We start from the raw sequence: 27356 nt of genomic DNA, 5'->3' as shown, positions 1-27356 counted from the left end.
AAATACTGCAAAAGATAAAACATTCAGAATGCTCCTGAAATATTTCTTTAAACTCCAAACCTTGTATTGAGTTCAAAAAGCATCTTCAGACCTTTTCAAATGTTGTTGTTGTTGTTGGTGTTGTTGTTGTTGTTTTTTGTTGTTGTTGTTGTTGGCCTGGAGATCTGTTCCTCAAGAAAGTCTGGCTACTTGGAGGCAAAATATAAAGAAATGATGAATGAACACAATACTGTACCCACAGCATATATATATCAAAACAAAGAGCAGAAAATTTTATTTCTGACACTAATGAAATATTTTGAGGTGATATTGCTAAATATTTAAATAAATAGAAAGTATGCCCCAGTGAAGCACAATTAAGAAACACAACTGAAACTGTGAAGGATGCATTTGTTAAATGTTTTGCCTACACACGCGTATGAGCTTCAGTGACATCCCATTATTAATCCACAGGGTTTCATATGATATCAGCATACCATTTACAGCTATAACAACTTTAACACTTCTGGGAAGTCTTTCCACAAGGTTGAGAAGTGTTTATGGGAATTCTGACCATTCTTCCAGAAGCGTATTTATGACACTGATGCTGGAGGAGAAGGCCTGGCTGTCAGTATTCACCCTAATTCATCCAAAAGCCTTCTATCAGGTTGAGATCCGGACTTTGCAGGCAAGTTCTTCCACACCAAACTCGTCTTTGTCTATGTCTTTATGGACCTTGCTTGGTGCACTGGTGCACAGTCTGTTGCCACAAAGCTGGGAGCATGAAGTTGTATGGAACCAACTCCTGAGAAACGACTCCACACCATAATCCGTCTCTACTGCTCTAGAGTCCAGTGGCAGTCAGCATATGATGTAAGGCTTGGATGCAGCTGCTCATCACATGACTATGTACTGTTCTTGAGCTGATCTGAAGCCACATGAAGTTTGGAGTTCGTTAGCAACTGACTCTGTAGAAAGTCGGCGACCTCTGCGGACCATGCGCTCCCAGCATCCACTGACTCCACTCTGTAATTTTCTGTGGCCTCCCACTTCATGGCTGAGCTGCTGTCATTCCCAGTTGCTTCCAATGTATTATAATAACTCAAATTGTATTTGTCACACACACAACCATACACAGTATGACATGAGGTGAAACGCTTGTAGCTGTGACCATTAAATGACAGTAGGTTTACAGTAAGATTTACAGAAAAAATTTACAGGTTACTACAAAAATTTACAGCTTCAACTTAGAAATTTACAATAAAAATGTGCAAATAACAGTTTACGCAAGATGTTATTAGTCGAAAGAAATTATATATTATAGGAAGTGTGCAAGAAGAAAAACCAGAGTGCGTGTGGTGATGTGATGTGTGTGGGAGAGTCCAGTCCTACACCTGGTTCAGGGCCCGAATAGCCTGGGGGAAGAAGCTCCTCCTCATTCTCTCTGTTTTGGTCTTAAGGGAGCAGAAGTGCTTCCCAGACCTCAACAGTCAGAAGAGTCCATTGTTGGGATGGGAGAGGTCCATCATAATCTTCCTAGCTTTGGACTTGCACCAAGTTCTTTAGCACCCTCAGTGGCAGATAGAAGTCTCTAAGTCTTCTGAGGAAGAAGAGACGCTGACGGGCTTTCTTAACCAGGGTGTTGATGTGACAGGACCATGACAGGTCCTGAGCGATGTGGACACCCAGGTATCGGAAACTGTCCACTCTCTCCACTGGCATGCCACTGATGATGAGTAGCTTGTAATTCCTCGCCTGCTTTGTAGTGAAGTCCACGATCAGCTCCTCAGTGTTGCTGACGTTTAGGAGGAGATTATTCTCCTGGCACCAGGTCTCCAGGTTCCTAATCTCCTCCAGGTAGGCCGTCTCGATGTTGTTGGAGATCAGGCCCACAACAGCAGTGTCGTCAGCAAACTTGACAATGGAGGTGGTGTCTGATGTGGCTACACAGTCATAAGTGTACAGTGAGTACAGCAGGGGGCTTAAAACACAGCCCTGAGGCACTCCAGTGCTGAGTGAGATGGAGGGGGAGACTTGTTTTCCTACCCTCACTGATTGAGGTCTATCTGTGAGGAAGTTGAGGATCCACTGACACAGTGATGAGCTGAGTCCTAGATCCGTCAACTTCGTGAAAAGCTTAGATTGAATTATTGTGCTGAACGTCCACAAACATAATCCTAACATAATTCCCTCTGCCAGTGTCCAGGTGACTCAGGGATGTGTGGAGCAGGTGAGCTATGGCGTCGTCTCTGGAACGATTAGTCCGGTAAGCAAACTGAAGTGAGTCAATGGTGGCAGGAAGTGAAGAAGTAATGTGATCTTTCATCAGTCTTTCAAAACACTTCATCACAATTGAAATCAGTGCTACTGGGCGGTAATCATTGTGGCATTGGGACAGGGACAATGATGGACTCTTTGAAGCACATAGGAACCACTGCTTGGGCCAGGGAGAGGTTGAAGATCTCTGTGAACACCGGTGCTAGCTGGTCAGCGCGGGCTCTCAGAACCCGGCCAGGGATTGCATCTGGTCCTGCTGCCCTCCTGGTGTTCACCCTCCTGAAGGTGTTCCTCACGGCATGCTCTGTGATGATGAATGCATTGTCTTCACTGGTGCACTCCATGTGCGCAGCGAGCATAAAACGTGTTCAGCTCATCAGCCAGTGAAGCGTCGGCATTCATACCACTAACAGCTGACTGTGGAATATTTAGTAGCGAGGAAAGTTCACGACTGAACTTGTTCCACAAGTGGGATCTTCTCACAGTCACACGGTGGAATTCGCCGAGCTCCTGAGAGCAACTCATTCAAATGTTTGTAGAAGCAGTCTGCATGCCTCGGTGCTTGATTTTATACACTTGTGGCCCTGGGAGTGGTTGGAACACCTGAAGTCAGTGGTTTGGATGGATGAGTGAATACTTTTGGTAATAAAGTGTAGTTAGAAGCTCCGGATTTAGAAATAACATGAAACATGTGATGTTTGCTGTATCCTGTGAAATACTGTTGAAGTGAAATAGCTGACCTATGTGTTTATCAGTGTAATGATGAAAACTATTCTGTTATCTCATGTTTCACTTCCTAAAACGGCCTTTTCTGCACTTAGAAAGTTTAAGAACGATGACAGAAACCGATCAGCCAACTGCTTTGAGTCTATTTTGGAGAATATTATGAAGTGCACAGTTCCTGCGGATTAAAACTGCCATAAATGAATGATGAATGTCGACTCTTACATTTTTCCATGTGGGCTGCTGTTTCGGGAGTATGGAGAGCAAAGACGACAGGAGAAAGGGAGGAATCACTGAACCCAGAGGCTGATGCAGATGTGCGAACAGCTGGCTCAGGCTGCATGCAGCACGGCCTTTGCTGCTTGTTGCTGCTGCGGTTCGGACAGGATGGCGAGCTCTGCTGAGTCATGCGAGGCTCGTCTGCAGCTTGTGAGAAGGAACAAGCGCTGACAACCTCAGCTGTTAATTTAATTATTGATCGAGGGAGGCACGGCGACCCGCGCACTGTCACACGCTCTGCCCTGAGCCGCTACAAATAATAGATAGAGGAAACTCCCTGGAGCCCACTCTGATGAGATTTTGTGTGTGCGTAAACGGTGATGAGAGCGAGCTGGCTCGAGCACAGCTGCTTATTGGCCTCATGTGTTTCTCTTTTATTCCTAATCCAGGGGAAAACGCGGGTTAACAAGAGCTGTATGGGTGGGATGAAGCGCACGCTGACATTTTTTAGTTCTGAGAGCCCATCCTGTGTTTCAGCTGATTATAATTCAGCGTGAGACCGTAAATATAAAAGGATGCTTTGCAGCATCAGAAAAATGTCACACTTTAGCTTTTATTGACACACAGTTGCAGGAAAAAAGAAAAAAAAAAGTCCTCTGAATGTGTTCACCATGACAGCTGTGCAGGTTTCACGCTTAATTGATTTTTATTTCCTGCTTTGACTTTGTTGATATTTTCGGTTTGTCCTGCAGTCCCCAGTTTGCCCACTGTGTCCCAGTCTGTCAGCGTTTCAGTGCCTCTCCTGTCTCTGTTATCATGCTGTCAGTTATTTGTCTTGAGGTTATTTTAGGTTGGTTTTCTGCTGTGTTGTGTTTTTAATTCCTGTCTTTGTGCTTCTTCTGTTCCCTGATTGCCTTCAACTGGCCTTTATCCCTGTCTGAATTATATGCGTTTCCATCGGATTCTACTTTGTGCTACCGTGTGATTTTGTTTATTTGGACTATTGATCAGCCAATAAAGGCTTTTGTTAGAAAGAGGTTTGCTGATGCTCATCACACTGGAAAAAGACTCCAGAACTAACTCTAACGGTCTGCACCACACAGCAGAGCTTATTATTTTCCCGAAAGAAAAAAAAAAGTCTAGCTCTGCGACTCCCATTAATTGCAGTTTTACTTTTATTTAGGGGGTTGATGGTTTCAGAGGATGGCTCTGCTAGGTGCTCAGTAAAGTTTTAGTGTTTAAGCGCAGCCCATTGTGCAGTCACACTGCAGCAGCAGCCTGCAGTTCAGTCCCGTTTCTCAGGGGCACGTGACAGGAGGAGGGAAAGGAGCTGCGACCCTGACTGATCCTGCTGCCTCAGCATTAAAAACTTTGCCACCGTTTCTCTACAGCTTTGCAGTAAAATGTGATTTACAACTGTCATAACTAACATTTTACGGTAATAGCTGCAGAAAGATGTTAATGTTTTAGAATGGCAACCATCTCTCTTTAATGTGCGTGCATAATGGTGCATCATGGCTGGAAGTCACTGTGATCTCAAACAGCACAGCATAATAGCTCGGTAGTTCTTCTTGTCCTTCTGGCTGCTCGCTCTAGAGGTCACCACATCTATTCTTAGCATCTGTCACGCCAATCCTCTGCTTCCACAAATCTCCTCTGTGCTCTTCCTGCTTTCCTCCATATCGATTTTAACCATTTTTATTTGAAAAGCTGTGATAAATAATATTATTTTGGCATTATTAGGCAGAAAAATCTGTCCACTTACTGTACATTAACTCCTGGACAGTTCGTTTTCCATAGAAAATCCAACCTGTGATCTTTTTGGCTGTTACTACTCTACTAGCTGTTATAGTGGGAGAGAACGCTGAGGGAACATTTCCAGCATTAATAAGAGCCACCTGCGCCGCAAAGCATCCAACTGAAAGGTACGCAGTCATTTCAACTCTGCAAACTCTGGGAATATAATAAAAATAATAAAAATGCAAAACACGGAGGTGCAAAAAAATGCAGTTCCTCTAACGGCCACTTGAGGCGGGCTTTAAAGTGGTAACAATTATACATATAGTCTGGTTCAAATAGTTTTGGCCTCTCATAACATCTGTACAGTGGGTGAATTACTCTATAACTCCTCTATCTGGACACTGTTAAGGGTTAAAATTAGGGGTGTGGCCACTTTGATTAACAGGGAGCTGTAGTTGCTCTGTCCTGTTGGGCCTCACATTCACTAAATCACTCAGTCACTGAACTGGACTTCGTCACCGTGTTTGTGCTGCTGATGCCTAATGGAGCATTTTTAATGCAAATATATGACTAAGTATATGGTCGACTGTGAATCAGCCCAGGCAAGAAGTTTGGGCTGCACTTTAAGTGAGTGAACGTCAATAGTTAATTTTAGTCTGTTGCTTAGAAATAATCAGCAGGTATCTCTGTTTCTGCACATGGTTAGGAAAAAATAACATTTTTAGGTTTCCAAACATGGAATCCTAAATCGGTGGATGACCTCACGGTGGTTTATATCCAACTTTTACATACAGTCTATAAGTCTGACAGGTTAAAGCACAGGTTGATGTCGGCACGGCCTACTCCTACTGATCTCTACATGCTGTTTATCCAAAAAGAAAAAAACGATGCACATTAAACAGGACGTGTCACTACATCCTGCTCCTGTTCTGTGACAACCTTTTTAATCATCAGAGAAGCATCCACCGACAGTCTTCGGTTACCAAAGCACTCTACTTAGATAAACATGAGAAAGGTCAGTGAGGAGAGGGCCAAGCAGCTTTCACACTGAAGAGGCCAGATGTCCTCACACAAGTGTTATTTCCAGGTAATCTGGAGTATCTAACGGCTCTGATTTATAGTGAAAGTGGAGGCTGTGTTGTTTCAGATGCAGGCCAGCACTCCCCTGACGTCAGCTTGGCCTTTTCAGTAAAATGTCCCTGCGTTATTTCAGCACAGGACGACACCAAGCTGCCCGCCCCGTCGCCTGTTTTTGCTCAACTGCTGACAGAAAGACAACACACCCACACTGGAATAAATGCATAGTTTATCATATCATAACAATAAATTCTCAAGGCTACATTGTTAATAAAACAGTCTAGTAGATTTAGCCTAAATTCTGAAGAAGGAAGTGAGGTGAACAAAACGTGTCATCGAGAAGAAGAGGTACAAACGTGACACTGCATTGAGAATTAACGGTCATTCTGTGCAAGACAACAAAGATGGCTCTAAAAAGGTAAAACTGCTGCAACTACTGAGAGTGATCACCTTGCATTTCGTACGGCTACGAGCTACCGAAGATCACAATTTAGGCTACTTCTGCTACAGTACAGTATCGCTTTAAGTTCCTCTAGATACCTGAATAAAAACAGCATTCTGCTGTGAAAAAAGAGAAAAACCAGAAAGTCCTCTATAGGCATGAAAAAAAAGAAGTCTCCATTAGTGCAGAGCAGGGTCCTTGAGGAGTTGCAGGGGTTCCTGAAGGGGTTTGTAGGCTGGGGTTTAGGGCTCAAGCACTCTTGTGGGGGGTTTAAGAGTTCTTTGGTGGGGTTTTCTAATGAGGTTTCTCGGGGATCAGCTTCGGGGGTTGAGGGGTCTGCTGGGATGTTCTCCAGGATGTTTAAAGGATCAGGGCACACTCATGGTTTCTAAGCTTCCATAAGGTGGAGCATTGGTGTATAAAGTGAATTTTCAAAGGGGACCTCTTATGGTTTTCCTGGTTTTTTGGCATATATCTCCTGTTCCAGTGCTGGATGCTCATATTTAACACGGACAAAGTTTCAAATAAGGAGGTCAGTGCATGTTCAGGCGGTTTTTTCCCCCTCAGCTCTTTGTGATGTCATAGAGAGCGAGAGAGAGCTCTCAGGTACAGGTCCCATCCACCTGCTGTTTGCATTGGGCAGCCAATTAGAAGAGAATTGATGAGCTGAGGGGCTTCAACAAGGCCATGTGGGAAAAATAAAGATTATTTTGAACTGCTGATCATGCAAAGCTACTCTAGCAGGTTGCCAGAGTGTAAAATACAGAGCTGGAAGTGAGCAGGAGAGGTCCAATTTTCACAGGAACGTGAAAGAGTTAAAGCACGGATGGACTAATGAGCGACCAACTGGGCACAGACATTGGTTAGATTTACTCTAAGAGGCTAGGACAAGTGTGAAAAAGACACCGAAATCTCAGACTGAATGGTCTGAATGTATGGTGGGTAATCTAAAGAAGTAGCATCTGTGATCTCACTTATAGAAGGAGCAGCAGAAAAAGAATCCCTGTTTCTGGTTAGCTGCACATCATAACGAGTGATCTAGAGACTTAATTTTTCTGTTATTTGTTTTGCTTAGAATATGATGGAAGAAATGAAAGCATGCAACATACTGTATGCTCTCAGAACCCAGAGGGTTTTTCCCGTCATCCACCTAAAACTCAAACACATTCAATGAAGAGTCACATAAGAGAGAAAAATCACCAGGTCCTGGAACATTAAAAGCTTCAGCAGACAGCGTTCGATAAAGAAATAATGTGACCTCTGCTGAGGATGCGGCATTCAGATGCAGGGCCTTCTTCAATCTGTCATTTTGTAGTGTGATATCTGCTCTCAGTGGTCAGGACTCAGCCTGAGAAGTGATTACTGAAATTTAACTGCAGCACTCGTTTACCTGCGACACCTCACGGGGAGTCCCAGAGGAGTGCGGGACCTTTTACATGTCTGCACCCAGGAGTCCTGCTTCACCTAATCCATCCATGATTTAAAGGATGTAAGCATGACTCTCAGAATAACCAACATTTACAGGCACACAGCCACAAATCAGAGGGAAGCAGCCCTAAAAGATGCCAGGTGTGTGTTCCTAAGGCTTTCTCTCATTGGACAGACGAGTTCAGTGAAATGAAAAACAAAAAACCATAAACCCCCTCAGGACTGGGTGTTGGGGTGAAGCTGGAAAGAAAAACCCCCTCCTCCTCCTCCTCTCCACCTGCATCCTGCATGCGGAACACTGATGCATCCCGGCAGCACCTGCCCCCCCTCTGTCCTCCCTCAGGTCCTCAGTCAGCATCCCAAACTCTGGATGCAGTCATGTCTGTCTGTGTGCCGTCATCTCTCATCCATCCATCCATCCATCCGCCGCCGCAGCGTTGTGTCAGGTGTGTGCAGTCACTTATTTAATGCGTGCGTGCGTGCTGTAAAAGTCATCAAGGCTTCGCCAGGCACACGTTCTGGTTCGGGTTCTGGTTCGGTGTCGCGGTGATGTTGTCCGCTTTGCCCGGCGTCCAGAAGAACACGTAGTAAATGACCAGGATGAACGCGGCCACGGACACGCAGAGGAAATAGGCGATCGCCATCGCCACTTTCACCCAGATCTTAGTTGACATGTTAGCGTGTTTGGCCCGAAGCTCTCCGGGGTAGCTCGGCCTCCGGTTCATGTCCCCGTTCAGCTTCTCCACGGTCATGTTGCCCTGTCTGCTGGCCGCCTTCATCTCGGTATCAGTGCTGAAGTCTTACTCAAAGATTGCTCCCCAACTGACTGTTGTGCGTTCATCGGAGTCTGCAGACGCTGCCGCCCCGCTGCGCTCCTCCGGGCCCGGATCAGGACGCAGACGCTTCAGGTTCTCTGGTGCGTCTCCGCGGGATGCTGGAGCTCCCTGAGCTCTCCGTGCGCACAGGGCAAACTGAACTCAGGAAGGTTTGCTCCGCTATCAGCTGGATGGGACCGCTAGTAAGCTGCTCTGAATTAAAGAAGTCATTTCCGGCGTGTCTTTTCAAAGTAAAACGAGTGATAAACGTACATAGCTCGAGAATCAAGGTTATTATAGTGAACTAAAAATAAAACTAGATGTGAAAAAACATTTTTGCTAACTAAAATAATTAGAAGAAAGTTACATGCTGAATTTAAAACGACTGAAAGATATTTTTCTCCCAGGCAAAAACAGAGAAGAAAATAATGAACATTAAATATCCAAACAAAGTCTTGATGCATGCTCAATCATCCAGGTAAGTAAATCCCCAAAAGTAGATTCTGTTCAGCTGAATCTGGACGTAGCGTTTCCAGATCTACAAAATCAAATTTTGGGGAAGTAAAAATGTTGAGTTTGGAAAAGTGGGAATAATTTCTCTCGGATTTGAAGAGCAAAATGATAAATGTGACGGATTAAAGGAAGCGGCTCTAAAATGGAAACAAAGTCTGAAAAACTGTAAGTAAATAGATAAACAACCTGAAGCTAACACACCAGTTAACACGGGACTTACTTCTTCCTTCATTCATGGCACACTTGCGCACGGACTGCTCCAGTACAGCCAAACTACTGGCTGTACTGGAGTCCCTGCTGAGTTATTTGTAAGCTTTGGTACCCTAACCTAACTCTGGTGTCTTATCTCTGCGTCCTTCAGTGTTGACCCATCACAATCATTCGAAGTCGAGATGTTGAGATGCTCTTTTGTCGTCAGTTACTCTCAAGGCCAAAAGAAAACAGAAATCCTCTTATTGTGAAGGAATTTTTGCCACGTTTCCGGCGGCCTTCCGAGTTTTTCCTGACAGTCTTTACGAAACTGTGGACGAGGAGGAGCTCAAAGTACGCAACACCTGACGATTGGGTCATAGTTTGGGAGAAACGTCCCGCAGCAGAAGGCGCAGAGCCATCTCCATCCACAAATCATCACCGCCTCAGATTTTCTCCTCCAGCCAAAACAAATCTGTACAGAGACTGTAAAAAAAGCCCACCGAGACATCAGAAACCTCAAAATAAAATAAAAATAAATAAATAAACCCTCTCTGCACAGATGAGTCACAGGCAGCGGAAGGAGGGGGGATTACTAGCCCCCGTTATGTAGTGTTAACTGAGGATGAGGAGGAACCGTTTGTCTTCCTGTCCTGCAGCGAGCAAGGTCACAATGTTCAAACAGGAGCTGCGATGCTCGTGTGTGCAGACGCAGATCGGCTTCTCAGTCCGGGACTGTGTCTGCGAGCAGGACCTGAATTCACGCGTCTTGGTGGCGGACAAACGGAGCAGAGACGGTGTCGGTGATCCAGATTCTGTTATGTAGGAAATATTACCAGCATTTTAAATCATTTCCTCACGTGGAGAACAAACACGTTAGACTTCAGAGAGAGAGAGAGAGAAAACATTTATTGGCTGAATGAATAAAACACAAACAGATAAAGCAAAAGTTTGCTTTTCATTTCATTGAATATATTTTTTAAAAGCTGTACAAGCGTCTAGATGCTCCTTCCCTCTCTGACGTGGACATTTCTCATCGAGGTCTTTCATAACATAAAAAAAACAGAAGCTACATCTCTTTGTATGCCTTCTACATTTGTGTTTTCAGAGAAACTTGATGAACTTGGGGTCAGAGAAATGAGGTGAAACTTGCCCTCAGAGTCACACTCAGATTTTGGATGGAAGAGGCAATCACCTCCTCTGCCAAAGCAGATCCTGAGCTGAGGAACATGCAGCTTACTCTCCATTAGTTCCCTACAGCGTCTCTGATCATTCTGATTTCCTGTCGGTCGTCCTGGAGAAGGAGAAAACCTGCCCGGAGACGCCCCTGCTGCACAGGCTGCTGGAGGAGAATCAGCAGGTGGGCGAAGACCGAGAACGCTGGACAGTAAAACTTGATTAGATATCAGCTGCCTGCTGGGCTCAGGAGGTGAACCAATCAAAGTGGCTTCACCTAAACATGCGTGCTAGGATGCAGCAAGCTGAACAGCCGATAAAAGGACTGGACTGTGATGGACACCGGACTAACACACACGACCACGCCCTGCTCAAACCGGAGAGAAGAGGAAGATGAGGAAACTTCAGAGATCACAGGCTGCATTTCGCACAGACATTCAATGCTGGAACAAAAACTTCAATTCCTTTTATAAAACTGTACATACTGCAGTTTTCTTTCAACCCAGAGGCATCACTTTTATTCCTTGGATACAGAATACAAAAACCAAAGCATCCCCACTCATCCACGTGTGTTTAAACGCCACAGTTTCAACGCTCTGGCTGATGCGAGCTGAGAAAACAGACTCACTCTGAAGCTCTTGGCCCGCTGAGGTATGAGAGAGCGGTTTCACTCCAAAATAAACCATCAGAACAAAAAAAAAAAGAAAAAAAGAGACAGTTTCATTCACAAACGACAGTTTAAAACATTTGCATTTAATCCCAAAAAACAAAACAAACTTCATATGATGGAGGCAGCGAGTCCTAAGAGGGCCGGGAAAGTGTAGTCGCCTAAATGTAAAGCAACATCAGAGAGAATTACATAATCAAATCATCAACTGGAGTGACTTTTTTTTCTGTGTACATAATTGATTTTGATAGATTTGAAATAAAGAGAAGACCCGAGTAGGTCACATGATTCTTTCAGGTAAAGCAGGTGAACAGCAGCTGATTAAAAAGGAAGAAAACGTCAGGAACACGCGGACAAACCTCAGTTTCACTGATTTTAATCTGGACACGTCAAACGTGCTGCAGTTCAGAAATGGGTGAAACTGAGGTTTGAGGACTTGTTGGGAGTTTCTTCTTTAACCCTCTACTGCAGGCCTTACCTCCTGATATTTAAACTCACCGATGGCCTTTCAATGGAACGATAAAGAGAAAAGGGATGTGTGACCTGCGGGGATGAACATCTCGCGTGGGTTTTCTCCCACAGTCCTGGTTTAAAACCAAAATCAACACAGCGGGTCGTCTGGGAGGACGATGCCTGCTGAATCTGTCTTCATTACAGACTCACAGGGGTTAATTTCACAATTTTCCACAACTTCCCAGAGACTTCCTGTTGGAGCGAACGCTCCTGATTTGCACAAAGAACCCTAAACTCCTGCTTAATGCAGATGAAGACGTGGCGGCTCGATGCTGTGCCTTTTAAAACACCCCTCTGCTTTACGCCTGCACCAACACCGCAACTATGCAGTCGGTGGATTCCTGTGTTGCAAATATGTGAATCTCTTTGTAACTCAGATCAGATCAAATGCACTGTGTTAGGCTCAACATAGTGACACGACTGAAGAGAGACTGCTGATGGCTGCTGCCTCTGAGGACAAGCAAACTTCAGCTTTAGGATAAAAATATCACAAAAATGTGATTTTCACAGAATTCTGAAGCAATATTTTTGTGTTTTCAGATTTGATCAAAAATGAATCCACATAATAAATTAATCTTTATGAAAAGTGTCTGAATTTCATGCTGCACTTCCCCAATAATTCAAAGACACAGTTTATGTTGTTGCACAGCGAGTCTGTGCAGTTCAAAGAACAAATCTTTGCTTAAGTGTTGATTAAAAGTTATATTTAGTGATAAAAACTTGATCAAATCTACTGGCTGGCTTGGGAATGACTGTGTCAACATGGATGAGTTGGAGAAGATGGTCGGGATGAGGGAAGTCTACTCAGACTGCTGCCCCTGTGACCCGAACCCAGATAAGTGGCAGAAAACGGACGGATGGATGGAAAACGCCAACATTTCGCCCAAATGGTGTAACTATGTGTGCAGTAGAGTTAAAAAGCCGTCACCATTCAGATTGAGCCGGTGTGCCTGACACCTAAACAGTTGCTGTCCTCGGAGTAAAAAGGGCGCCGTTTTACTGCCACCATCTACTACAAACAATAACTCATTACATGATATTATTACGTTCGATATTGTTCGACACAAAATGAGCCGATGAACAGCAGAGTTTGAATCTGAGCTGAATTAGAATCACATCATCAATTAAAATTTAATTAAATCTGCGTCATCTGTGCCGCCACCTTAAAAAATGAAGCGGTGAAACTACAGCGTGACCTGATGGAAAAGACGGAAACTGATCGGAAAGAAGCGAGCTTAGCAAACAGCTGTCACCTCTGCTTAAAGCTCAACATTAACTGGGTCTGGCAGCTGTAATCCTGCCTTTTTAATTTCAACAGCATCAAGAAAATAAAATTGAGGAAAAGGCAGATTTGTTTTTCATTGATTAATGTGCTTGAGATCCTCTTACAGGATATCAGTTTAAGCGTGGTCAATATCTGTGTCAATCACCATTTTCTTGTTTCCTGTAACTATGTTAGAACAGGACGGCGATCGCCTCATTGTGCAGACGATCGGCTAATAAGATGAATCCAATCAATCAATCACTGGGGAAGTTGGAAGTTAATGATTGTCTGTTTCCCGTGGAGAAATTCTGGTTCCTGGTCCTGAACGGAGAGACCACGTCGACCTTATACAGGCTGGGCGATCAATGGGGATGAGAGCCTGCTGGACAAAAAGGATGCAGTGAAGTAATCCAGGCAGTGAAGTAATCCAGGTTACTGTCTGTAACTTCAGCAGAACCTCTGAGGCAGAAACGACCTCTGTGAGGCTCTCAGGGCAGTGTTAGAATGACTTTTTCACACGAACACAGATGTTCTCTCGCAGCAGAGACAACGAGTCTGTAGAGAGAAGTCGCCATTTTTAAACCAAGACACTGATGGACATTTTACTTTTGATGTCTCAGTACTACAGAGAGAGGGGAGGTGAAGCAAAGGGAGGGGGTGTTTGATCACAGCTCAGAGCGCTAAGGAGAGGTTGGTCCGTGGAGGCAATGCACACTTCCTCGTCCTCCACCTCCTCATCATGGATGAAGTCATTTTTTTCCTGTTTTTTAAAACAAATTTAGATATGCAGTGGTCACGGATGAGTAGTGTGATGCATCCAACTCCTCCATCCATCCATCCATCCATCCATCCTCAGACGTGCTGCAGCTTCAGTCTGTTGATACAAACAAAAGGAGGATGTTTAAAAGTGTGTGGCCTAGAGAATGTGCCTTTCACCCAACGCACTTCAGACTACCATAAAGGCTGAACATTTGCAGCCATCACGAGCGCATTCAGCCACTCTGCGGCTCAATGAGAGAAATTATCACATGCACAGAAGCTGGTGATCAATATGAACTCTCGCAGCTGCAGAAAGCCTCTCAGAGCAGATCAGAACGCATCCTGATCCCCGAGTCACAAACAGCAGTTGTATTTCACGTCCCCGGCGTGGCACTTTCCCACTAAGATGGAAAGATAAGGGAAGGGGTTAAAGTAGCCTGGAAAGATCTGGAACGGCGTCCCGGTGCTTTCAGTTAATGTGTAATTAAATCTGAGAGGCAGTTTAATACATTTTAATATCGAGCGAGTTCATTTTTCATGTTGCTTCCAGCTGATGCCATGGAGGAACGACCACTCGGGAAATGATGTCACCGCACAGACACACAGTTGGTAAAACCTCTTTTTCCTCCTCGTTTCTCATTCCTGTCATGAGTTCATGCTCCTCTTCTTCTTTCAGGGTCACCACAGCAGATCATCGCTCTCTACCATCCTCCTGTCACACCAACCCTCTGCATGACCTCCTTCACTACAGCCATTAGTCTTCTCTGAGCTCTTCCTCCAGCCTGGCAGCTCCCATCCCTCCTCTGCACATATCCAAAGCATCTCCACCCACTCCACCTGGCCAGCACTCTTTTTCACCTCTCCTGTGATGTGGATGATTGACCACAGGTATTTAAACTAACCTACCTTCACTACGTGTTCTCCTCGTTGCATCTGTCTCACTGTCATCTGCACACATTTATTCTGTCCTGCCTCTGACTTTGATTCCTCTTCTCTCCTGTGCATACCGCCACCTGCTCCCTACTGTCATAAAGTCATCTGCAAACATCATACCCTGCAGAGGCTCCCACCTGTCAGCCTATCCATTGCCACTGCAAACAAAGAGGGGCTCGGAGAGAATGATTGCCCACCTGTCACTCCCACCACACACCTCGCCACTGTCCTGCACCACCCTCCCATGCTGCAGATGCCAATAAAGTTGTGGTCACAATGGAAACTAGCTTTAAAGATATCAACATATATCATCTAACACAAATTTTGAACCACACAAAAGCCCCTTTTCCATTAGTACCTACTCAGCACGACTCGCCATGGTTCACGCTTTTCAGGGTTTTCCATTAGGTCATAGCACCTGGTACAATTTAGTACCTACTCCCGGGTTCCAAACAATCCGAGCAGGTGCTAAAATGTGACGTCATCAGACTGCATGCTACTGATTGTCTGGTCAGCAGCGTCGCTCGATGAGTCATGAAAGCGTCTCGTTCACGAAAATCAAAACCGCCACTTTTAAAACCGGGCAACGAGGGAAACGGCTACAAAAAAAAAAACAACGCCGTGGTCCCCGAGTCAAACGAACAGCCAGACTGAGCAGCAGGTATATACTTGCCTGGACGTCCACCGTTGCTGTAGCATTCGCGTCACATATTAATTACATTGTGGGACGCTTTGACGCGTTGCTATGACAATGGCCAAGCATATTAGGAGGTACTCAATTGCAATGGAAAACCAGTCGATCCAAGTCGAGTCGATCCGAGTTGGTACTAACGTAAAGGCAGCTAAAGTATCTGCAAGCTAAAGAGCCAATATTTATTTTTGCTATAGTTTCCTCTCATGAGCAGCGAGGTTTGAAGGCTGCAGGTTGAACTTCTGATATATCTTTTCATTCCCTAACGAGGTTTTATTAAACTTTAAATATTAAAATTTTAATTTAATAAAAGGTTACACTGACCTACTGCGTCACCTTGTGGTGCACGATGGCACTGCACAAAAGTACAGCTCAAACACAGCTCGACTTCAGTTGATATCTCTTCAACACAATACACACCGATGTTTCCATAAAGTCAGAGCAGTCGTTTCTTCACATTTGGTTCAGAACTTTAAAACCTCCTGACATTAGACTATTAATGTTATTAAAAGGTAAAACAGATAAAAAGGTTTTAAAGGATGGAGAATTTTAGAAGACAGGAGGTTTCACTCGGCCATGTGACTCTTTCCAACAATCCATAAACATTACCAAGAGTGCAAAACAGCCTCTTAATGTTGTGTCCGTGACTTGTTCTGCAAACATTGCTATAACAATATCTTTGTGTTTTAATGTTGGCGTTTGCCAATACTTGAGTGATTCACGCAATTCAGCCTCTCCACACTGGAGCCTCAGAAACATCACACGATTTAATTCAATCAGACTTTAAACGGACTCCACTGTATCAGCCCTATCATCTGTCCAGCAGGCTGTAGCTCATTTCCTCTGAAAAGCCTTTAAAAGCTTAATTGTGCCTCTAATTTCCCTGGTTTCCTGATCTCCACCCTAACGCCAACACACACACACACACACACACACATCTGACTTGTGCCGTTTATCACGAATGAGTCATCAGAGGTGTAAATGCAGCTACTGTGGATTTTTATATCAGAACAAAAGGAAAGCAGCGATCCTTTAAAACTGCTGTACTCAGTCCAAATGGTAAAAATTTTACTGGAGTCTGTTTTTAAACGGCCCAGATCTAATTGGATAAAGATAACACACAAGCAGCTGTTATCAACTAATATTCTGTGTTAATCATTTCGATTTAATTTTAAAAGAATCGAGGAATTCAAATTCAAATGTCAAAATTGTTGCAAATGCCAAAAACGTATGGTTTATTCGTATTAAATGACAGAGAAAAGCAACAAATCTTCACTTGAAAAAAGAAAATTATGAAAATAAAAGAATAAAAGTCAAAATTTGCTCCAGCAAAAGTCCAAACAACCTCAGTTCACCTTTGTTTTTGTTTTTTTTATGGCCGCCGTTTTTATCATCCTTTGCGGCAACAACCTAATTTATACATTAAGAGTAGATTAATTAAAAGTTGTTGAATATGTGTGTTCACATATTATTATTATTTTAAAGCCTTGGTATCTTGGTTCCATCAAGTGGAACTATTCTCATTTGCAGCTCCATGTTTATTTCTGGACTTTAATAAAGAAGCTTAGTATGACTCGCGCTTTAATTTTACCTGTTTAGCTTCTACCACCTTTAAAGAAATTTTCTTCTGATTGGCCGGCCTGCATAAGAAAAATGGGTGGAGCTTCTGTGACTAGCATGATCATATACTTTCTATGGTGTCACATGACACCTGAAAAAGCAACTCAATTTTTGAAACTTTGACCATTTTTAAGATTAACAGATCGTATCAGGATACATGCGGCAGGAAAAGCATAACAGGCCTCCTTCAGTTTGAACCATTTTATTCGGTTCTCCTCTGGTTTTACTTTATGAGATTAATCAATTAACTGCCCACAGATCGCCTTTCTAGCTTTTATCACGCCATCTGAATTTAAGCCCAACTCACGCTGACTTCAAACTGTTTCCATATTATTACAGTTCCAGAGAAAAGGAAATATTTATTATTTAAAGCTTTGCCATTTGCCAAAGTGATAACACCCCAGTCACATGATAAATGGGTACAGGGAGAGTGCTAATGACTGGACTTCCTCCAGCCTGTGGTTTATCCACTTAGCTCACTTTTAAACCACAGCGTGCAGAAAAACAGACGAACGGACGGAAATGTGAAAAACATTGATTCAGACCACGGTGAGTGACTCCTCTTCCCAGCGGTGCATGACTCACGGCACCATGAAGCGGTAATATTATGGGCTATCACCTATATACAGTGGGGCAAAAAAGTATTTAGTCAGCCACCGATTGTGCAAGTTCCCCCACTTAAAATGATGACAGAGGTCAGTAATTTGCACCAGAGGTACACTTCAACTGTGAGAGACAGAATGTGAAAAAAAAAATCCATGAATCCACATGGTAGGATTTGTAAAGAATTTATTCGTAAATCAGGGTGGAAAATAAGTATTTGGTCAATAACAAAAATACAACTCAATACTTTGTAACATAACCTTTGTTGGCAATAACAGAGGTCAAACGTTTACTATAGGTCTTTACCAGGTTTGCACACACAGTAGCTGGTATTTTGGCCCATTCCTCCATGCAGATCTTCTCGAGAGCAGTGATGTTTTGGGGCTGTCGCCGAGCAACACGGACTTTCAACTCCCGCCACAGATTTCTATGGGGTTGAGGTCTGGAGACTGGCTAGGCCACTCCAGGACTTTCAAATGCTTCTTACGGAGCCACTCCTTTGTTGCCCGGGCGGTGTGTTTTGGATCATTGTCATGTTGGAAGACCCAGCCTCGTTTCATCTTCAAAGTTCTCACTGATGGAAGGAGGTTTTGGCTCAAAATCTCACGATACATGGCCCCATTCATTCTGTCCTTAACACGGATCAGTCGTCCTGTCCCCTTGGCAGAAAAACAGCCCCATAGCATGATGTTTCCACCCCCATGCTTCACAGTAGGTATGGTGTTCTTGGGATGCAACTCAGTATTCTTCTTCCTCCAAACACGACGAGTTGAGTTTATACCAAAAAGTTCTACTTTGGTTTCATCTGACCACATGACATTCTCCCAATCCTCTGCTGTATCATCCATGTGCTCTCTGGCAAACTTCAGACGGGCCTGGACATGCACTGGCTTCAGCAGCGGAACACGTCTGGCACTGCGGGATTTGATTCCCTGCCGTTGTAGTGTGTTACTGATGGTGACCTTTGTTACTTTGGTCCCAGCTCTCTGCAGGTCATTCACCAGGTCCCCCCGTGTGGTTCTGGGATCTTTGCTCACCGTTCTCATGATCGTTTTGACCCCACGGGATGAGATCTTGCGTGGAGCCCCAGATCGAGGGAGATTATCAGTGGTCTTGTATGTCTTCCATTTTCTGATGATTGCTCCCACAGTTGATTTTTTCACATCAAGCTGCTTGCCTATTGTAGATTCACTCTTCCCAGTCTGGTGCAGGTCTACAATACTTTTCCTGGTGTCCTTCGAAAGCTCTTTGGTCTTGGCCATGGTGGAGTTTGGAGTCTGACTGTTTGAGGCTGTGGACAGGTGTCTTTTATACAGATGATGAGTTCAAACAGGTGCCATTCATACAGGTAACGAGTGGGGGACAAAAAAGCTTCTTACAGAAGACGTTACAGGTCTGTGAGAGCCAGAGATTTTCCTTGTTTGAGGTAACCAAATACTTATTTTCCACCCTGATTTACGAATAAATTCTTTACAAATCCTACCATGTGGATTCATGGATTTTTTTTTCACATTCTGTCTCTCACAGTTGAAGTGTACCTCTGGTGCAAATTACTGACCTCTGTCATCATTTTAAGTGGGGGAACTTGCACAATCGGTGGCTGACTAAATACTTTTTTGCCCCACTGTAAGGGCTGGTTGGCCTTATAGTTCAGTGCTCCCATCAACCCCAGCAGTAATGAGGGGTGTCACAACGAATGAAGGAAAGGGGCATAAAGGAGCACAGTGTTGTTCAGAGACACATACAAAAGAAAAACAAGTTTAAACCAGTTGTTCTCTTTTTTCTTCAACGTCCAACACCAGAAAAAAAAGAGATCCACGATTCAGTTTTAGTAAAGTAAAAGGTCGGCCTCACAGTCTGAGAACTGCTGGTTTAAACAGAGATGAGCAACATAAACAGAAACCAGTTCTGAAGCAGGCACTCAGCTACACTCATGGCAAAAAGGAACCATCAGAGCTCAAAGCCACATTTGCACCCCAGAGTCACACCGACTCTCCAGTTTCCAATCTGTGTTGGGCAGATTAGACTTGCTAAGCATGTGGTAATTAGGATATAATCTGAGAACCCAGATAGTCTGATGATCGGGCCTCTGGAGTTAGTGGCCAATTTTTCTGGGCTTCCAGTGCAGCCGGCTGATATCTGGGGAAAGATTTCCATTTCTGTCCTCGGGCAGGTTTATGGATGCAGATTATTAAAAAGAAAAACTAATAACAACAGCTTTTTAATCAGGTTTTATTGGCATCAGAAAATAGCTGATTGGATCCCAGACTGGGAGTATTTACTCTGTGCCATCTCAAACATGACCCATCAGCAGAATACTTGAGTTTAATCTCCATGAATATACATGAGACAATTAGGACCAAACACAAATTATAAGTAAGGCTGATGGGAACTTTGTTGTATGGATGCATGGATTGTGTAATTCTGGGCTTATGCAGATGTTTTAAAAAGTAAATGAATACAAATGTGGCTGTTTATTCATTTCAAAATTAAAACGCCTCCAGGGACTTTCATTTCAGAGCAATATCTAACCTAACTTTAACTCCAGGGAACACTTGGACTTAAAAAAATAAAACAAAAACACATGTATAGAATCACCTGACCAATCAGATGAAAACTGGTTAAAACGTTCGATGACTTTGCCCTAAAATAAGATTTAAAAAAAACTTTTTACCCCACTTTCCCCCTCTTACATCATCATCTTTGCCTTTGCTGACATCTCAGATTTAAATATCATGTCTGTGGTTTATAATATTACTGCTCAGTTGTCAATACACCCACTGTTTTCTTCATCCTTCAAGCATTTTAAAAACACCAATTTCCACGAGTTTTGAAGCAAATATCAAGATTTCAGCATCGTTTACAAATGCAAATACATAAAAATATATCTGAACGTTTGCCTGCACGTGACCAAAGGCTGCAAAATATTATTGTCCAACATACTGCAAATGGATTGTATACGGAAACAAGAAAGGTACAAAACTCTTGCCCCTTGCCTATTTACAGAGATTAAACAGACCCTTGGAGATCGCTTAAGAAACAAATGTGTAGCTGCAGACAAATGAGCATCAGCACAGAGTCTACAGTACTGCAAGAATCAAGATAAAACCCTGACCTGATGGTGTATGACAGGTGGAAGCTATTTAACTAATTCATTAAACGTGGATCTTTCTCAGAGGCACCACATAAAAAGTCAAAGCACGCACGATTTAGCTGCATGTTTGCACATAATTCATCTAATAATCTAATAATTATCACAATATTTTAGTCTAAAATAAAACCGCGGAGCAAACCTGATCAGGCGAAGCTATTACACTAAAAACTACCCAAAGAAGACCCTGAAAGAGTTTAATGGAGCTCATTTGGCTCTGCTCACATACAAGATGTCCTCTTAGTTTGTGCACCATCTATAGTCCAGATTTGTTCCCAGCGTTCACCAACAACTCAGCGCCTGAGGCCTGAATTATTCAGATTTCCCTCCTGAGATTGCTGATGGGTAGAGGAGCACGTTAACGGATACTTATGAGTCTGAATGTTTTGAATTAGATTGCTTATAAAATGTGTTTTTAACTGAAATGATCTGGTTCCACAGATGCCATGAGTGTAACTGCAAAACAGGCAAGACAGCAAATGCACTCTGATCATATCATATGATTAACAGCTCACATCAATGCAAAAAAATAAGAGGAGGAGACAGAGTAAAAGGTTTGGTAATGCAGGCAGAGCATCAAGCAGCAGGAATTTCATTACAGCCATAAAAACAACAAAAACAAAAGGTTTTACATGCTGGAGAAGAACAGGAAGAGGAGGAGGAACAGCACACGGGGAGTGCATCCAACAAAGGAGGTGGAGTTAAAAGTTTCAGTCCATCAGAGGAGGAGCAGGAAGACAGCCGGGAGGAGTTTCAAAACAGGAAGTGGGTCCTGATCGGTGGAAGGAGGAGGTAGCATTGCAGGTCAGATTTTTAAAAAAGCAGCGTCTAAAGCTATCTTTGGGTTTGTCAGGCCACCAAACAGCTCCCGTCATGATTTATTTATAAGGGAATGAAGACAAAAAGAGTGAGAGAGCCACACCATGAGGGAAATGAAAACCAGCACAATCACAAAAAAAAGCACAAAAAAAAGAAGAAGCAGGAGCACAGCGTGAGGAGGCGTTAGAGGTGCGCAGGGGATTTACAGTAAGCCACCGTCTCAAAGTCAGTGATAAGGACCGCACCTGAGGACGGCTGCTCTGAGGACGGCTGCGTTTCTGCTGTCGGAGCAGCGTCGCTCTCGGCAGGCGGCGCGTCATCTTCTTTTTCTACTGAAGGTTCAGGCGAGCTCGGTTCAGCTTCCAGGACGGAGGGGGCGGGCGGGGAGTCGGGTTTGTCTGCTGTCGGAGAGAAAAAGGCAACAAGGCTCGATTCAGAATGAAATAAAAGCTTATGCTCAAAGGCAATCTGGAGGGAAATAAAGATGTTCATGTGCAGAGCAACTTGAGAAAAAAGCAACACAGTGTCATTCAGCGTGGTGCTACGTTCTCCTTTGATGTGTGCACGGTTTCCTGTTTCCTATACTTTCATTGCATCCACAATATTAATTCCTCCATTTTATTGTCACAAGAAAGATAAAATAACTGCAGCTATGATGAAGTAAAAATCCTGCCCAGTAGTGCTCTCGACTCAGCCTTTAAATCCTTACAGCATGTGGAGTCTCGTCAATTAGAGATAAACTGCAGGACCCAGCTTGCATCTAATCAGCTGTTGTTGGGTGAGAACCCAAAAATTCTGCAGGTTTTGGAGGCGTTACTTGAATCGAGATTAACATCAGTTAAAATTTAGCTCAAAATGAGCTGAACTGCAAAGCGGCGCGGGAGGATTTCAGATGCTGGGTTAGTTCAAGCGGGAGATTAGAAGCACCTGGATTAATCCTCCTGATGCAGCTGGATTAGAGCTGCTGCTGGTTTGCTGATCCTCACTATACCACAGGACTGTCAGCGTGTAATGTTTCTACTCTCTAAAGAAAGTACTTTTTAGTTAAATATAATAGAAACTAAGCTTTAGAAAAAAAACATGTAAAATGACTGAAATTATATGTTGTATTAACTAAATAAAATAAACCAATACACCCAGCATGTGAAGGACATTTCTTTGACATTTATTAAGACTGAACTATTAATAATTGACTTCGTCTTTCCAGTCGCTCTATATTATCCTAGAAACTTGTAAAAAATAAACCGCAAAAACATTTTGAAACAACGAAATCTGAATTTAAATGAGAAAATCCACAAAGCTAAATACTAATGAAAGATTAATGAAAAAAACCATAAATAAATCTGGTTCTAATGTTCTGGTTCTTCATTTAGGATAAATTAAAGCAGCAGAAATAACCAGTCATTTTAATTTGTGCACGTCTTTGTTTTTGTCTCAGTCACACTAGAATAAACATAAGACTGCAACTTTTATGTGCCTGGGAAAAACTGGAGCCTGGTTGATGCACTGATGTTGCATCCTCAACCTCTGGGTGACCAGCTTCAATCAAAAGGTGACTGCACGGGTCGGCTGACAGGAGGAAACCCGTCTGCAGACAGCTGCAGTCACTCTCATACAGACTGGTGAAGGTTTGCAAACTCCTCTGAATCAGTCTGGGCTCACCTGCAACAGAGGACTCAACTTTCCATAGCTGTCATTTCTCACACGTGTTTACACCATCGGAAAAGCTCTGTGTAGTTTTGGTGAAGCGGCTGCGTGGACAGAACATGTAGGAGGTCCTATAAGTCCAGCTAACGCCCTAATACAGCGTCCAGATATTACACTCTCACACACGCCTGTTGGGCGAGTCCTAGAGAAGTGCGGGGTGCAGTGGATGAAAACAGCCTGGTGCGTTTTATGTTGAGGGGTTAATTTTTTTTTATTACCTTGTGACGGGGCTGGAGGCGTATCCTCGTCCACCTTCACCTCACAGGGGGCGGGGTCAGATGGCAGTGCAGTAGGTGAGTCTTTAGGAGCCGAGTCAGGTTCTGACACCATCACCTGGATCTCCTGGATTTCAGCTTTTTCCGGAGGAGACGAAACATCAACGGCTGAGCACAGAGGATGGAGAGAAGAGGTGAAGATGAGGGGAGGAAACAAAAAGGAGAGAACAGAGAGGTGTTGGGGCGGAGGTAGAAAAAGAGAAATCAGAAGAGACAAGGTAAGAAAATAAGAGAGGTGTGAATATTTTCCCCTCACTGACTGAATCTTTGACAGAAACAAAGGGAAAATATGAAGGCTGTCCATTTAACAGATTAAAACCAGAAAGTGACCTTCCTTAATGTCACAATTATTTCTAACGAGCCGTTTTTTTTCCATAAATAACAAAAAGTTATGTAACCATCCCTAAAGGTCTCTGAGAAACGCTGAGCACTACAGGTCACAGGTGCAGCAGCATCCTCCCTGTGCAGGAGGGAGACATGCTGCAGGGCTTCCTGTAGGAGAACAGAGAGCTTAAATGGGCACAAAGTCCTATGTTGAGACACTTCTGCCGACTTACTGGGAGAAATGTTCACCAACTTGACACAAAAGTAAAAGTTCAGCCTTCAGAACAACATAAAAGGTGCCCGAAGCAAAGAAATAAAGACACGTTGTCAATCGCTTCTGCAGCATTTGAAGCTTTACAAGCCCCCAGTTTAAGCGCGCTAAGTTAATATTTGCATTAACTGAAGTGTCTCAACGGCTCTTCTGTGAACACAGTAAAAATGCTTCATTTTCTGCCGCTTATATAGTCAACCAGAGGCTGTCTCCCTCTTCCTGGCCAGGAAGAGGGAGTAGTTCCTAAACCAGCCGAGAGATGTGATCTCTCCAGCATGTCCCGGGCCTCCTTCTGGACATGCAAAACGCTCCGTAAGCTTTACATTCAGGATTGTTGGAGTGCTGTTTCTCTCCTCCGCTAACAGCTCTTCATCCTACATTGCTCCTCTGCGATTTCTCATTAACACACGTAAAATTGCATCAATGATTCTTCTCTTTATAGCCCTGCACAAATGCTAACTTTAACAAATGGTTTTCAAAAAAATGTTATTGCATCATTAGCTGATAAATCCTCGTTATTTATCAGATTTATTGAGTTTAAGCCACCTGGGATATTATTTGATGTTAACACTGGTATAGCACATGTGCAGCAGCTTCAGAAAATTGCTACAATAATTCCCTGTTATGGTCTCAGTGTGGGGTAACTATTCTACCTGCATGCTCCTCGCTCTGTGACTCGGCAGCTTCACTAGAGCTGCCAGCTTGGCTCTTGATCTCTTCCTCCTGCTGCTTCTCCTCCTCTTCCTTCTTCTGTGGGGGGCTGGAATCAACGCTGGAGGGTTTCGGCGGGCTCTCGCCTCCCATGCTGCTCCTGGGTGACAGCAACTCCATCTCCTCTCCCCAGTCTGACACTGGCTTGTGGCCGTCCAGTGGGGAGAAGGGGCTGAGGGGTTTGCCTCCCTCGGGGGACTCCTGAGCGGCCGCTGGGGGCGGGATGTGGACCTTTGGCCTGGGAGTCCGCTGATCTTTGGGGCTTCCTGCTGATGCCTGACGAGAACGAGGTTTGGGAGTTTTTGGGGAGGACTCTTTGCTCTTTGCTTGCTTCTCCTTTCCGATGTCCTTCTTCTCGTCGCCTTTGGAGTCTTGCTCCGAGTCGCTCACCTCCTCATATTCCCCATCGTCACTGGCATCCTCCCATTCATCATCATCCTCTCCTCCTCCATTCTTCTCCTCCACCTAAGGAAAGATGGAAACAAAGAAAGAGTTAGCGATTTATTTATTTAAAATCCTGCAACAAATGCTTTAATTTGGATGTTTGATTGGAGTGGCAGGAGCATTTAAGGCACCGGCTCTCGTGTCCCATTTCAGAAACTAAAAAAAAATTCACACCTCACAAAAAGAAAAAGGATCCATTTCTCTGGAGTAAAGCTCAGCATGACAGATACTTTATTATTCATAGAAGTCCAGATGCACCCGTTACCTTCTGTACTGTGGGAGGTTTAGATTTCTCTTCTTCCTTATCTTTCTTTTTACTCTTCTCTTCCTTCTTCGTCTTGTCCTCCTTTTCCTTCTCCTCTTTCTCCTCCTTCTCCTTTTCCTTCTCCTCCTCTTCCTTCTCTCCCTCCCAGCGGTTGTCATGCATGCTGTGAAAAGTTTCAGAATAAAAGGTTCAGTGGACATCGCATTAGCGTGAGAAATACACCGAAAACCATCGCAATTCTCAACAAGAGCTGTTAAAATGTTTATTATAAAGGAAAATGAGGAACATTTGTGATGAAGAATTACATTAAAAAGTCAAGTAAATGGATCTGTCAGCTGATGGTGAGAAACGTTTTACCTGTAGCTCTGCTTCTGTCCTCGGCCCCTCCCTCTGCTCCGGTCGCCCCTCGGCCCCTGGGTCCTGCCCTGGGACAGGAAGTCGCCGAATGTCGGCGCTTTCGGAGGTCGCTTACTGTCATCTAAGGAGACATCGATGGTGAGTATACATCAAACTATGAACTGCTGTGATGTTTAATCTAAAAAAGCAGAAAGCAGGTGATGGATGTTTCATCATCACTGCTCAAAAGTGAGGCACAGGAGTGTTTTTTTTAAAGTAAGAAATAAAAATTCAAAACGGAGAGGGGGCACACGTTGTGTCATTAACATGTCTTTATGCCACTGGCTGTCTGTTGGAAAGTATCCAGGCATGTAAAAGTCCATCTAATAATGTTAAAAATAAAACATTTCAATAAAAACTGCCTCCACCGATTCTTCCGCCTCCGCTGCGGTCTGCGAGTTAACGTCATAACTTGCGTGACAGCAGCTGTGTCAGCTGCAGAGTGCGTCTGAGCTCTGGGACGACGCCAGATGTGTATTATGATTATTATTGATGGCATCAAGAGAGAACGAAAAGATTTTTAAGATAAAGACGAGAAGAGGGATGAGGAAATACTACGAGTAAAACTGAGAACATCCAAATTTTAAAGCCACCTCGTTTGGACTCCTTTAGAGTTACAACTGGAAATTTGAGCGAAAGAAAAAAGAGATGTTGTACAGAGGGTGAAAGAAAGGTGTTGATTAGGTGAGCAGCTAATGGAGACATGAAGGAGGAAAAAATTTATTTTTCCAGTATTTTGTCTCAGGAGAAATCCACATCGAGTTTTCAGTGTCACAAACTGAAGCCAAAATGTTTGTTTTATAACATTTTTTATGACCAACTTTCAGCATCATGGGACCAATCTGATGACTCGGGTTTGACACAAAGAATCACAGTTAGAAGATCAACCAAGTATCAAAAAAAGAGACTTTCCACATGCTTTAACTTGTTTTTTGGCCAGCGGCACATTAACACATGCTGATGTTCAAAGTCAATTTAAAGGCAAATTTTTTAATGTGTTGCATATTAAAAGACAAAGGAAAGAAGAAAAAAAGAAAAAAGGCTGATTTTTGGGGTGGTCACATGTTCCCTATTTTTAAGATGTGGCTGATTTTTTTATGGAATGACCTCAATAGAAAAAAGAAATGTGGAAATTTGAAGAAAAAAAAAAAAAGAGTCAGAGAGGGAAGAAGAGCAGAGGACACGAGGAGAAGGTCAGAGACCAAAAGCTCAGACGAGGGAGGAGGATAAGAGCTCAACAGGGAGAGAGGAGAGGATGTCATTAAAAGGTCAGAAAGAGACAGATACAAGTACAAACGAAAAGAAGGGATCAGTGAGGAGACAAAGGATGTAGGCGACAAGACTGAAGAGGACTGAAGGATAAAT

At 43.6% G+C, this 27356-nt stretch overlaps 2 protein-coding genes across 3 annotated transcripts in view; both read right to left on the bottom strand.

Annotated features, from left to right (window-relative positions):
- Positions 1 to 6233: 6233 nt before the first annotated feature.
- Positions 6234 to 8893, bottom strand: LOC147315113 (putative transmembrane protein INAFM1). The gene has a single exon (XM_086260321.1). It carries the CDS (start codon positions 8662 to 8664, stop codon positions 8380 to 8382), a length of 285 nt encoding a protein of 94 aa, XP_086116447.1. The 5' UTR covers positions 8665 to 8893; the 3' UTR covers positions 6234 to 8379.
- Positions 8894 to 10292: 1399 nt separating this feature from the next.
- ccdc9 (coiled-coil domain containing 9) overlaps positions 10293 to 27356 on the bottom strand; it is a 28978-nt gene continuing 11914 nt past the window's right edge. For both annotated transcript variants that reach the window (XM_086262350.1, XM_086262351.1), the window contains 6 exons: positions 25953 to 26073; positions 25596 to 25758; positions 24829 to 25351; positions 23524 to 23688; positions 21844 to 21999; positions 10293 to 13896 (listed from right to left, as the gene is read on the bottom strand). In XM_086262350.1, the coding sequence (XP_086118476.1) occupies positions 13892 to 13896; positions 21844 to 21999; positions 23524 to 23688; positions 24829 to 25351; positions 25596 to 25758; positions 25953 to 26073 (1133 nt within the window). In that variant the 3' untranslated portion in view covers positions 10293 to 13891. The remainder of the gene's footprint in view (positions 13897 to 21843; positions 22000 to 23523; positions 23689 to 24828; positions 25352 to 25595; positions 25759 to 25952; positions 26074 to 27356) is intronic.

This window comes from Aulonocara sp. 'chitande type north' Nkhata Bay, linkage group LG14 (assembly GCF_057382095.1).
Source record: "Aulonocara sp. 'chitande type north' Nkhata Bay isolate Kocher_YH1m ecotype deep benthic linkage group LG14, A_spYH_male_GT1.1, whole genome shotgun sequence".
Classification (NCBI taxonomy): Eukaryota; Metazoa; Chordata; class Actinopteri; order Cichliformes; family Cichlidae; genus Aulonocara; species Aulonocara sp. 'chitande type north' Nkhata Bay.
The sequence above is the reverse complement of the archived record's forward strand: the minus strand, read 5'-3'. Positions and strand labels throughout refer to the sequence as shown.